The sequence below is a fragment of the Drosophila rhopaloa genome, unplaced genomic scaffold (genome assembly GCF_018152115.1).
Source record: "Drosophila rhopaloa isolate 14029-0021.01 unplaced genomic scaffold, ASM1815211v1 contig_47, whole genome shotgun sequence".
Taxonomy (NCBI): domain Eukaryota; kingdom Metazoa; phylum Arthropoda; class Insecta; order Diptera; family Drosophilidae; genus Drosophila; species Drosophila rhopaloa.
This window is the reverse complement of record NW_025335142.1, coordinates 1,146,182-1,157,347: the sequence shown is the minus strand read 5'-3', so window position 1 is coordinate 1,157,347 and position 11,166 is coordinate 1,146,182. Positions and strand designations below refer to the sequence as shown.

General features: G+C 44.9%; 1 protein-coding gene across 1 annotated transcript; it reads right to left on the bottom strand.

Annotated features, from left to right (window-relative positions):
• Nucleotides 1-617: 617 nt before the first annotated feature.
• On the bottom strand, nucleotides 618-7,894 carry LOC108044664 (toll-like receptor Tollo). Its single transcript, XM_017123740.2, has one exon. It carries the CDS (start codon nucleotides 7,419-7,421, stop codon nucleotides 3,372-3,374), a length of 4,050 nt encoding a protein of 1,349 aa, XP_016979229.1. The 5' UTR covers nucleotides 7,422-7,894; the 3' UTR covers nucleotides 618-3,371.
• Nucleotides 7,895-11,166: the final 3,272 nt, after the last annotated feature.

Genomic DNA, 11,166 nt, shown 5'->3' with positions numbered 1-11,166 from the left:
ATAAACGTGATATTTTCTTATAATATAGATGTAAAACTAATTTTTACAAAAATGTCCCACAAACCTATATAACTTACCTACAACTTAACCCAAGTTTTCTCTTTTTTGATCTATGAACATTTATGTTTTGAGGTTATCCATCTTCAGCAATAAGTGTAAAAAATTCTGGTCACTAAATAAATGTACACGCTTTTGAAAAGCGGAGCTAAAATTAATTTATCCGTTATTTCAGCAACTTTATTATACGACGAAGAGAATTTTTTAGCCAACCTCTAGCCATAAATCTCCCCGCTTTTCTCCGTCGCCTTTCCCCCATCTGTCATGGAATGGTCAAGCTCTTTTAGTGTTTACCTTGCAAATTTTTTTCGATTGTAATAGAACACCGCTCTGACATAAACAAAACCAGAGCCAAAGCAAAACTGAATCGCACTGGGGGCAAAGCGACTGCTGGCATTGGAATCCGCATCAAGAATCCATATCAAATGTCAAGGCGAGATAGATTATGGCTTATCAGCGGCAGACGAAAAAATAATATTACAATTGCAGCCCAGCTAAAATTTGGGAGGAGTGAATAAAAAATCGAGACAGTATTTGGATTATCAATTTTTTGTCATTTATATATTTTTGTGTTTCGCTTTTTCTTTTCGTTTTTTTCGCTATAAACTAGAAAACATAAAATTACAAAATAAAATACATATCCATAGGTGTGCGGGTAGTTACAATATTTACAACAAGCGGCGAGTAAATCATAATTAAATGTTATGCATATTTATATATAGTACACATGTAATCAGTCGATTTATGTTTTCAATTTGTTTGATTCGTGTTGCATAATTCGTTTTTCTTTTCATTTTAGTGCATACAGTCCTTTTTCAATTGTTTTATGTACAATAATTTTATCATTTTCATAGAATTAATATGGCTGTATCTCGTAGGCGGGGTTGTGGATTCGGATTCGATTTTTTAGCTTACAAACTAGCCTAACTAATGAGGATAAGTTTACGTCTAAACATAGGTTGGTAGGAAAATGGTACGCATCTTAATAAATTAGGGCTTAGTGCTAAAACAAAATATCACAATGATTAAACAAATAAACGTACGATTAACATTTAACTTATTTACATTTAACGCTTTACAGTCTAAGCCATGCGAATCCTTCTAGAGTGTGTGTTTGCTTTGTTAACTAGTTTTCTGGTTTCTTGCTTTTGGAATGCATTTTTAAATTGACAAGGCAGTGGAGCTGGAGATTGTCTGCGATAGAGTCGGAAATAGAAATAGGTGGACAGAGGGAGAGGGCGTTGCACACAACCAGGTAGATTTTAATCGCCAAGACCAAACTAATCTGTACGGCTCTGTTCTCATGTTCCTCCTTTTCTGGCCTTGTCGATTTTCGGCTAAAACACAACTTTGGGGCCAAAAACTCGGCACACACGTGCTGATCTCTCTCCTACTATTTTTCCTTGGTTTTTCAATGGCTGCCGGGGAAACTTGTATCTTTTCTTCTGCAGCAAGGTCACAGTGGGAAGTTTCACTCTGGGAAATTCTGACTACTTCTTCATAATCTCTGACTAGCTAGGGAAAAAGAAAGCTTTGTTTTCTAATCAAATCTAGGCATAGCGTGATCTGCCGAAGTGACTCTATTATAGGGGAATTCTGTGGCCACCACTCTATCTGCTTATGCCGGGATACAATTAACTGGCATTAATTGTTGGATGTAAGTCCGATTTATCAGAGCTAAGTCCCCTACAATTGTTTCCCTTCTCACACGATTGTTGCTCGGCAACAACATCTTGCTCCAGCTATCTGTTTTGCTGCCATTGATTAGCACATGTAATTGTGGCTCAAAAGGAGAGAGAAGTAACAAAAAGCAAAACCAATTTTAACCCGTACAACAACTGTCTGCAGACGGTCTGGGTCTGGGTTTTTGGTTTTCTAACGTCTAAGGTCTGCTTTTTGTTACCTTTTTCCTTTTGGCCAGACATGAGCTCTGTGATGTTTTGCGTTGCCTATTTTTCCCAACCCGAGCAGTCACAGATACAGATACGAATGCGAATGGAACTACAGCTGCTGCAGATACAGATACACGGGTGTATCTTCTACACACGTCGAGCTTGTTATAGCAAAATGCAGCAGTTAAGATGAACTAACGACTGAACGTTGCAAACGGAGAAAACGAAGGAAAACAGAAAAACAAAATAACAAAAAAAATGCTGGAAAAACGACAAAATAAAGGAGAAGAAGGAGAAAAAAATAAAGCCAAGAGAAATACTTTTGGGCCTGCTGCCTTTTGTTGCCTGACTGAGTGGTTGGTGTTGGATCTACACGGGAAATAAATACGATAATTTAAGCACTGATATAAGATTTCTATAAAAAAGATATACTTTGATTGGAATCTGTTAAAATCATATCAAGACATATAGCTCATAGGTAATTTTAAATTGCTCATCTGCAAATCTGATTTTTTTTCTTTAACCTTCTTTTAATTAAGTTAATTTTAAATTAAAAAAACAATTAAATAGATCTCGAAGAAATTATATAAATTTTCCCTGTGTAGTTGCTGCTTGCTAGTTGCTGTTGGTGTGTTGCATGCAACATCAATTTTCAGAATCTAGCTGCGAGCCAGGAAACTGAAAATAGCTGGCCGTAAGAAAACAGAACAGGGCCAACAAACAACAATTGCCTGGCTCGCCAGCTATTTTACTGTTGTCTTTTCTTGTTGTTATTGTTCCTGGTGTTGCCTGTTCTTTCCCCACTCGATTTTTCTTTTACTTTTGCTATTTTAACATGTAACTAGGCTTTTATCGCTAAACGCTTGCATTTGCATATTGAATGCAATTCCCCCTTTTTGTTTGAAAACCGAGGAAGTTAAACTTGTTTTCAGCGAGGGTAAGTATTTTCGGACTGCAAATATTCTAGATCACCTTTCATAACTGAACAAGATCGTACAAATGTCGGGACAGTGATATTTTCTTTTTTATAGGTATTTATAATGGGCAGAAAACTTTGAGGTTACCATAAAATAAATATTCTTGCCGAAAAATTGAAAAATTGAAAAATTTTTGAAGTTAAATTACTAATATTTTTAACTGACATTACAATTTTTGAGAGATATGGCAAATATTAAAATTGGAATAACTACTTTAAGAAAACAAGTGAAAAAAAAATAATACCACTTTAATGCTTTAAGCTTCTTTTTTGCTTAGAATGATTTGAAATCGAATTAAATCTTTTAATTTATGTTAAAATAGTGTAAGATGGAAAGTGCATGGGAAATAAGTATTGAAAACCTGTATATCTCAGAGAACATAGCCATCTCCACACTCCATCTCCCCTGACCTTGCCTTGACCCCGCTACTCAATGGTGACCCCACTCACATGTGCAGATTTCTAGACGCCGGCGTCGGTTGAGTCGGCGGCAATGGGAGGCTCTGCTGCTGGATGCCACCCGCCAGGGGAATCATCTGCGGAGCAGGCCCACCCACCGACCCACCGCCCATCAGCAAGGCCGCCTGCTGTTGCTGCTGCTGCTGCGTGGCGCTGTTGCTGCCGCGAAGTTGCTGCTGTTGCAGTTGCTGCTGCTGCTGCTGTTGGTGCAACGATGGTTGCCGACGGAAGCTGCCCGGCTGCTGCGGTGGCGGCGGCAACATGAACTGCTGCTGGTGGTGGTGCACCGGGTGGGGCAAGGGCATCGCCTGCTGGTGGACGTGGTGGTGGAGGTGGTAAGCGGCATGGTTGATCGGCACATGGCAACCCTGGCCGGCAACGTTGGATCGCTGCGAGGAGGACACATCCGGTAGGGCGAATCGCAGCTTCTGCCAGAACAACTTGTCGCCCCACTGGAGATACGTGTTGGTCTTCAGATACAAGCGCAGATCGGGGTCGAGTTCCTTCTGGGGCACCTCGCCCAGCACAATCACTATCAACCGACGGCGACGATCTCGCAGCACCGATTGATGGGCCGACTTGAACTCGAATCTGCACCACTCCGACTTGATGAAGTTCTCGCTGACCACCATTATGGTTCGCCTGCTGCTGTCGATGGCCTGGACTATGGTTTCCGGCAGATATCCGCCCACGGGAAAGTCCCTCTGATGCAGGCACAGCTTGTAGCGATGTTCACCCAGCTCCAGCATGGGAGCCAGTTCCTCGTTGACGAACAACTCATCCTTGGAGGAGTACGAAACAAAGGCGTCGAACAGCTTCTCCCGCTCGTTCTTATCCACATCTTTTTGGGCATTGTAAAAGAGGCGCACTCCGAACCTCGAGTGGCACCACACACGCATCTCCTGGCGAAAAATGAAGACCAGCAGGGTGCAGATCATCACGAAAATGAAGGCCGTGAGAATGGCCACCAGGATGGGTATGTAGTCCTGCTTCGGCGGCTGGTTCAGGATCATTTTAGTGGACGTGGCATTCGAGGCATTCTCGCCACCCGCCTGCTCGGCATAATTGAAGCTGTTGTCCAGGCCCAGCGGCAGAGTCTGGCTGCACTGCACCACGGGCAGGGAACTAGCCTCTCCGGATCCCGGGTATATGACCATCTGCTGGGTGCTGTTTCCACTGATCATATCGCACTTCATCTTCAGCTTATCGACCACATACTCGTGGCGGTTCATGTAGTCCCGCAGTTTGTCGATGAACTCGCAGTTGCAGCTCCACGGATTTCCCGCCAGTCGAAGTTCGTTTAGGTAGCTGGGCAGGAAGTTCCAGACGGGAAACGAGGTGATGACATTGTGATCCAATCGCAGGATTTTCAGGTGATACAGGTGTGTGAAGGTGAGTGTATCGATGGTTGCTATCGCATTGTGCTGGAGGTACAGCTCCTGAAGGTTATCCAAGCCCTGGAACTCATTACCATTGAGCACTTTCAGCTGATTACTCTGCAATTGAAGAACCTCCAGTTCCAAAAGTCCGTAGAAAGTGCGGTTGTGCAGCACCTCGATCCTGGAGTGGTTCAAATGCAGAACCTTTAGCCTCTTGCGACCAATGAAGGCGTGGCTCTGCAGCTCCCGGAAATTATTGCCATCCAGATACAGCTGTGTGGCATCCATGGGAATGTGGGATGGCAGGGCCTGCTCGTAGGAGGCCCGGCTGCAATCAACCACGTTCGAGGTCCAGGACTGATCGTGGTAGCAGGAGCACCTATCCGGACACTCCATTTTGCAGTCGCAGGCCTGGAAATCGCAGCAGTGACACAGGGCGAAGCAGTGCGAGGCGTATTTGCAGAGGAAGTCATCCGACTTGGCCTCGATCAGGGAGACATGAGAGGATCCGCGGGCGTAGGCCAGTCGGCAGTGGATCTGGTCCAAGTCCATCAACTGCGGCTGAGTGCGCGACTCGCGGTTCACCTTCTGCAGCCAGTCCAAATTGCAGTCGCATTCGTAGGCATTGTGGCCGATGTAGAACTCAGGGATCTCCCGATCCTCGGCAATGGGCGACAAGCGCAGAGCATTGGGTTCCAAGGTGGTCAGCCGATTCCTCACCAAATCCACCCTCGTCAAGTTGGGCTTCTTGAAGAACGTATACGGCTGGATCTTGGAAATCTGGTTGTCGTTCAGGTAGAGCACCTCCACACTATTGGGAATCGAACTGGCCGTTATCTCGGTCAGCATGTTGTAGCTGGCATCGAAGGTACTCAGGCTGAGTTCGCTTTCGATCTCGAAGTAGTTGCCCAGCTGGGTGATTCTATTGGCACGCACATCCAGCCACTGCAGACCGATGGGAATGTGGGAGTAGTCGAATTTCTCCAGACGATTGCCCGAGATATTCAGCCACACCAAGTTGGGCAGCTCGGTGAACAGGCCAGCAATGGACTTGAGCTGATTTCCATCCAGTCGGATGGCCTGCAGCTGGCTGTTCCTCTGCAGGGAACCCGCCTCGATGGACTTGAGTTTGTTTTGGGACAGGTTGAGGATCTGCAGGGAGCTCATCCGGTCGAAAACCCCACGGCGGATGTGGGTAAGGGAGTTCTCCGTCATCCGGAGGCCATACAGATTCTCCAGCTGGGTGATGCTAGTGTTCTCAATCTGACTGATCAAATTCTCGCCCACATCGAGGGTCTTGAGCAGCGGAACATGGGCCAGAGCTTCGGGCACAGCCTGCAGCTTATTGTCGTTCAAGTGCAGATCCTGCAGCTGGGTGCAGTTGATCAGGGATCTCTGATCCAGCCGGGAAATCCTGTTGAAGTCCAGCGACAATACCAGTAGATTGTTCAGGCCCTGCAGAGTTCGCTGTTCGATGACTGAGATGCGATTGCGCGAGAGGATCAGGGTGTGCAGATTGGTGAGATCCGAAAAGATACCTCCTGGCAGCTGATCGATGTAGTTCTCCTCCAGTTTCAAGATCTGCAAACTGGCCAGAGGCCTGAAGATGTGCGCCTCCAGGCGACTGATCTTGTTGGCCGACAAATCAAGCATCATTAGGCGCTTGAGACCCACAAAAGTGGCGGCATTGATCCACTGGGAATTGAGTTCGTTGCTGGCCAAGTCGAGGACCAAGAGCTCAGCCAGTTCCCCGAAGATTCCGGGGGCCAAGACGTTGATGGAGTTGTTCCTCAGGTAGATCTCCTGCAGTTGCTTGGTCTCCGCGAAGAGTTCTGGCGGCAGGGAGGTCAACCGATTGGCCGAGAGGTCCACAACCCTCAGCGAGAGGAGGCCCTCGAAGGCGCGATCGGCCAGGAAACTCATGCTGTTCCTGGCCATGTTCAGATGGGTCAGTCGGCCCAGAGCCGATAACATGGCCGTGGGTAGGCTTACCATCTTGTTGGCACTCAGGTCCAGACTCTGCAGCGTGGAGCCGCACACTCGGGCCTTCCTCGAGCTGAGCGAGGAACTGAAGTAGAAGTTGCTGATGTCCTGGATCTTGTTGTAGGAGGCATTCAGGTGCTGCAGCGACTTCAGGGGGCACACCATCCCATCGGGGATAAGCCAGATGTTGTTTAGACTGAGGTCCAGCCGCTCCAACTGGCGGAACTCCACGAAACTGTTGGAGGCCATCTCCAGCGACATGGTGGACCAGTCGCCGTTGTGCGTGCGAATGGTGAGGTTCCGCAGTTCCTGGAGGCCACGGAAAGATCCGTCCGTGATGTTGCCCAGCTTGCAGTACTCGATGGTGAGGTCTCTGAGCTCCACCAAGGACCGGAAGCTGTCCGGACTCAGGCTGCTCTGGAAGAAGAGGGCATCGTTGCACTCCAGCCGCAGGCGAACCGTGTTCTGCGGCTGGATCACGCTGAAGTTGGTGTTCTCCAGCTCCGAGTTGATGGTCCTCAGGTGGCAGACCAAGGTGATGTCATGCTCCCCGCCGCCGGACCAGCGGCACTCGTCGGGGGCCTGGTACAACACCGTCTTGCTGAGGGCCGCCCCGAAAATGGGGATCACCCAGGTGGCGATCAGCACGTACAGCATGTGGGTGGTGGCCAGCATTTTGGATCGATCCTAAACTGCGAATGGGAATTCGGTTTTGTGGTTTCGGGGGCTAATGGGGGGCTTCTTTTGGTCTTTCACTGCTCGTTCTATTTCTCGCCCATTTTGTGTGTTTTGTGTTTATTTTGGATTTTTTTGTTTGGTTTTATAGCGCAGCTTTGCACAATCGCCACTTTTCACAACACCACATCAACGATTTAATGCTTTATCTAAAACGATTTTCTTGTTTTTTCTTTCCCGCTGGCTATTATTTTCTTTTATACTTTGATTTGGTTGCTTTCGATTTCGATTTTTCTATATCTTTGTGTTTCTCCGTTGTAGTTTCGCGTTGACCGTAATCCAAGTGGGGGGTGCGATAGCGCGTTTGATAAATTGTGCCACACTGCTTGTTCTAAATTATTTCGAGGCGATATTTCTTCTTTTTTATTCATCCGCTGAACGACAACGCGCGTCCGCTCGGCTCGAAGTCAACTCAAAAACTGATCGCTCTCTTCGCCTTTCAGCCAGCAGCAAGTGCCGCTGAAAAGCGCTCAACAGAGTGAGTGAGAGTAGCTGAGTACCTGGCTGAGTAGGTGCCCCTGAGTAGTTGAGTAAATGAGTAAGTGAGCACTCAATGAGCACGCACACAGAACCAAGGAACTAGAGCGAGATGCGATCGATGCGCGAGAGGGGCAGAGTAAACAAAACTATGCAATGCAAACGCAAACGCATCGCACGTAATGGCCCACAGTGCACAGTGGGCTGAATAGGATTAAATTGCACTTGGTGGACAGGTAGAATTTGCATTGGGTTCGCAACAAATGACAGATGGGCAGTGAGATAGCGGGAGGTCAGGGGCAGGTGAAATTGGCCTACAAACATGTGAAACATGTGGAACTTTAACAGGAGGGCATTACGAATCTGCAATATTTTAGGGTCTAGGATACGAGCGGAAAAATAAGTAATCGATATCATAGATCAGTTTAAAGATCAGTGTCTCTGATAAAAAGAGTTCCCTAGGGAAGTAAATAGTTGCGACAACTATTACATTACAGGAAACTATATTACAAGTGCGGCACAATAATCCTCAAAGAAAATAGGACTGGAAATAAAATTCTATTATGGCCCCTTACAAATCTTTTTTTCTTATTTGTAAGCATGTTTAACTTCCGTTAAAAACTTATGTTTACACTGATGGGCATATGATAAACTGATATTAAAGTTATTTAAGACTTAGGGATTAAGTAAATCAATTTTAATATAAGCTTAACTTTCAAACACTAAATAAGCTTAAGCGACAGAACTCTATATGTTCCAAGAACCACAGAAGTATGGCAACTCACAATGGCAAAGCTCCTGTTGTTTAATTTAAATAGAAAGAAATTGACTTATCTTAACAAAAAGGTCTCCAAATATTCGAAATTTGCGTTATTATTAAAGCGATATCGATTTAACTGGTATGTAAATTGATTTAATCTTTTCAGACACAGATAAAATTGGTAATTTAACAAGGACGAACAACGCAGGACTTCCGGTGCTAAAGTTTTGAATACAATTCAAATTAGTCCACACCTCAATTATTTGTCACGCCAGCAACCTTGATCTTTAAACAAAAACTCAGTGGGCTCGCACCCACAGCTAGCACCTTGCCGTTTGGGCCCACTGTGCGGCACCGTGGGCCTCCTCCCCCCCGTTTCGTTTCCCGCCTGTCGGTTCAGCTGAGCGTCAAAGCCGAGCAAACAATTCCAATTCCAATGAGACATTGACACTCGTCACACCGGTTAGACGAGTTTTACTCCACGGAAACCCAGCCGAGAGCTGTGCTCTCTGAAAATTGAGTGGTTTTCCGTATTCAGCAGATGAGATATATCCACTGCATATCCAGAGAAAGAGAGAATGAGAGCGAAGCGATCTGCTGAATCGACGGAATCGAGTGCAAGTGGCTGATCTTCGGCTTTTTCTTGCAGACAGCCACAAAAACCGAAAACGAGACAAAAAAAGCGGAGAATAATCATAAAAAATTATTGAAATCAATTGTTAATTCAGCCAATGTCAGTTTGATATAGGCGCACACTCACACACGCGAGCCCACAAAAAATTGACTGATTTTTCTTGATTTATGAGAGCGGCCGCAGCAGTTGGTGGGATTGGGATTGGGATTGGACTGTTGGTATTTCTTTTGGACCAGACCGGACCGGCTGGCAATCGAGATTTGTCGGGGAGATCTCGAACTCGGGGCTTACTCATTATGAGGTGGCTGAGCCGCAGATGGAGCCGACTTAAAGTTCGACGGGGTCCGAGTCCGAGTCCGAATCTGATATTTTTTTCGCATGATCTGGCTGCCCATATGTTGTAACCGCACTTTCAAACTTTCCCAAAAACACTAAAACGGACAAAACAGATCGCTACTGGATTATATAGAACACACAAACAGCTGGGTTCGGAAGAATAAACACTTCATATGTTCTTTAATAAAAGAAAACATTGTTCAACTTACAAAGCTGAATTATTTATTCTTTGTATTGAGGAATTGTGACACTGTAACATTTAATCAGTATATATCAATACATATTTAAAACATTTTATTTTTTTTCAAATTGGACAAAATAAACTAATTAAATTAACAAAATGCAAAATTTATAAAATATATATCATTTTAATATCAAGTTTTACTAAATGAATTGACATGGCAATCAAATAAATAAAATAAAAAAATTCAATTTTTTACAACTAATATATTTCTACATATATATTGTATTGCTAAAAAATAATTACAATATATGGTGTTTACTAGAAAGTATTAAATAAAATCTATATCGGAAACCTATCCAGACTTTGCTGGGCAAACTCCCTACTACCAATAAGAAATACAAGCCAACCTAACTTAAGACAATTTCGTTCCAAATTTTCTTCAAATGAAAGTTGAACAAATTGTGGCAAACGTTGTGCTTATTTCATGTGCAATTAATTTTGAGGCACTCAAGCTGCAACCTTACTATGTTATTATCTTAAAAATAACCACTCAAACTGACAAATAAAACCCCTCCAGATGTAACTAAACCCTTGATTTGCAGTGCTATTATTTCGATCGCAACTGTATATAAGGCGCTCCGTGCGAGTTGTAGTTGTACCTGTCGACGCCCGTTGAGTCGACAGGTGCTGATTAACCAAACACATCCCAGGCGATGCGTATCAGTCAGCCAGTTAGCCAAGCAGCTTGTTTGGCCTGGATGGGATGGCATGGGATGGTTCGGCTTGAGATGGATCTCTCCCTTTCCCGGTGCTCCGTTCCCAGGAAAACCCACACCCAAGCCTCCGTCTGAGCAAACTGCAGGTAGCCTACAAATTGTGTTGAAAGTTGACCGTGCAAACATCGTCTTTCGGTCCTCACCTCACCTCCCCTCTCCACTCCTCTCCTCGAGATCGTCCTCATCCTGATTCCCCAGGTAAACAGATTGGTTGGTGCTGCTGCCGCGATATCTTTGGCTAGGATTTTGTTACAATCCTCGCTCAATTGTTTGTTCCTGCCTTGTACCTTTCTTTCTTTCTCTCGTTTTATGATTTTCTTTATCGCCTGATCAATCGATCAGGCCAGTTGGTGTAAGCCAGGAAGTGCCTGGGTATAGAAAGAATTGGCTTAGACCCAGGGATTGCACAATATGTTGCAGGATCGGCTGGCAACATTGTGTGCAATGCTGAGAAATGTCTTAAACCTATAGGTTTGTTATAGCATTAATGAATATATTTATATATATTTTAAGAATAA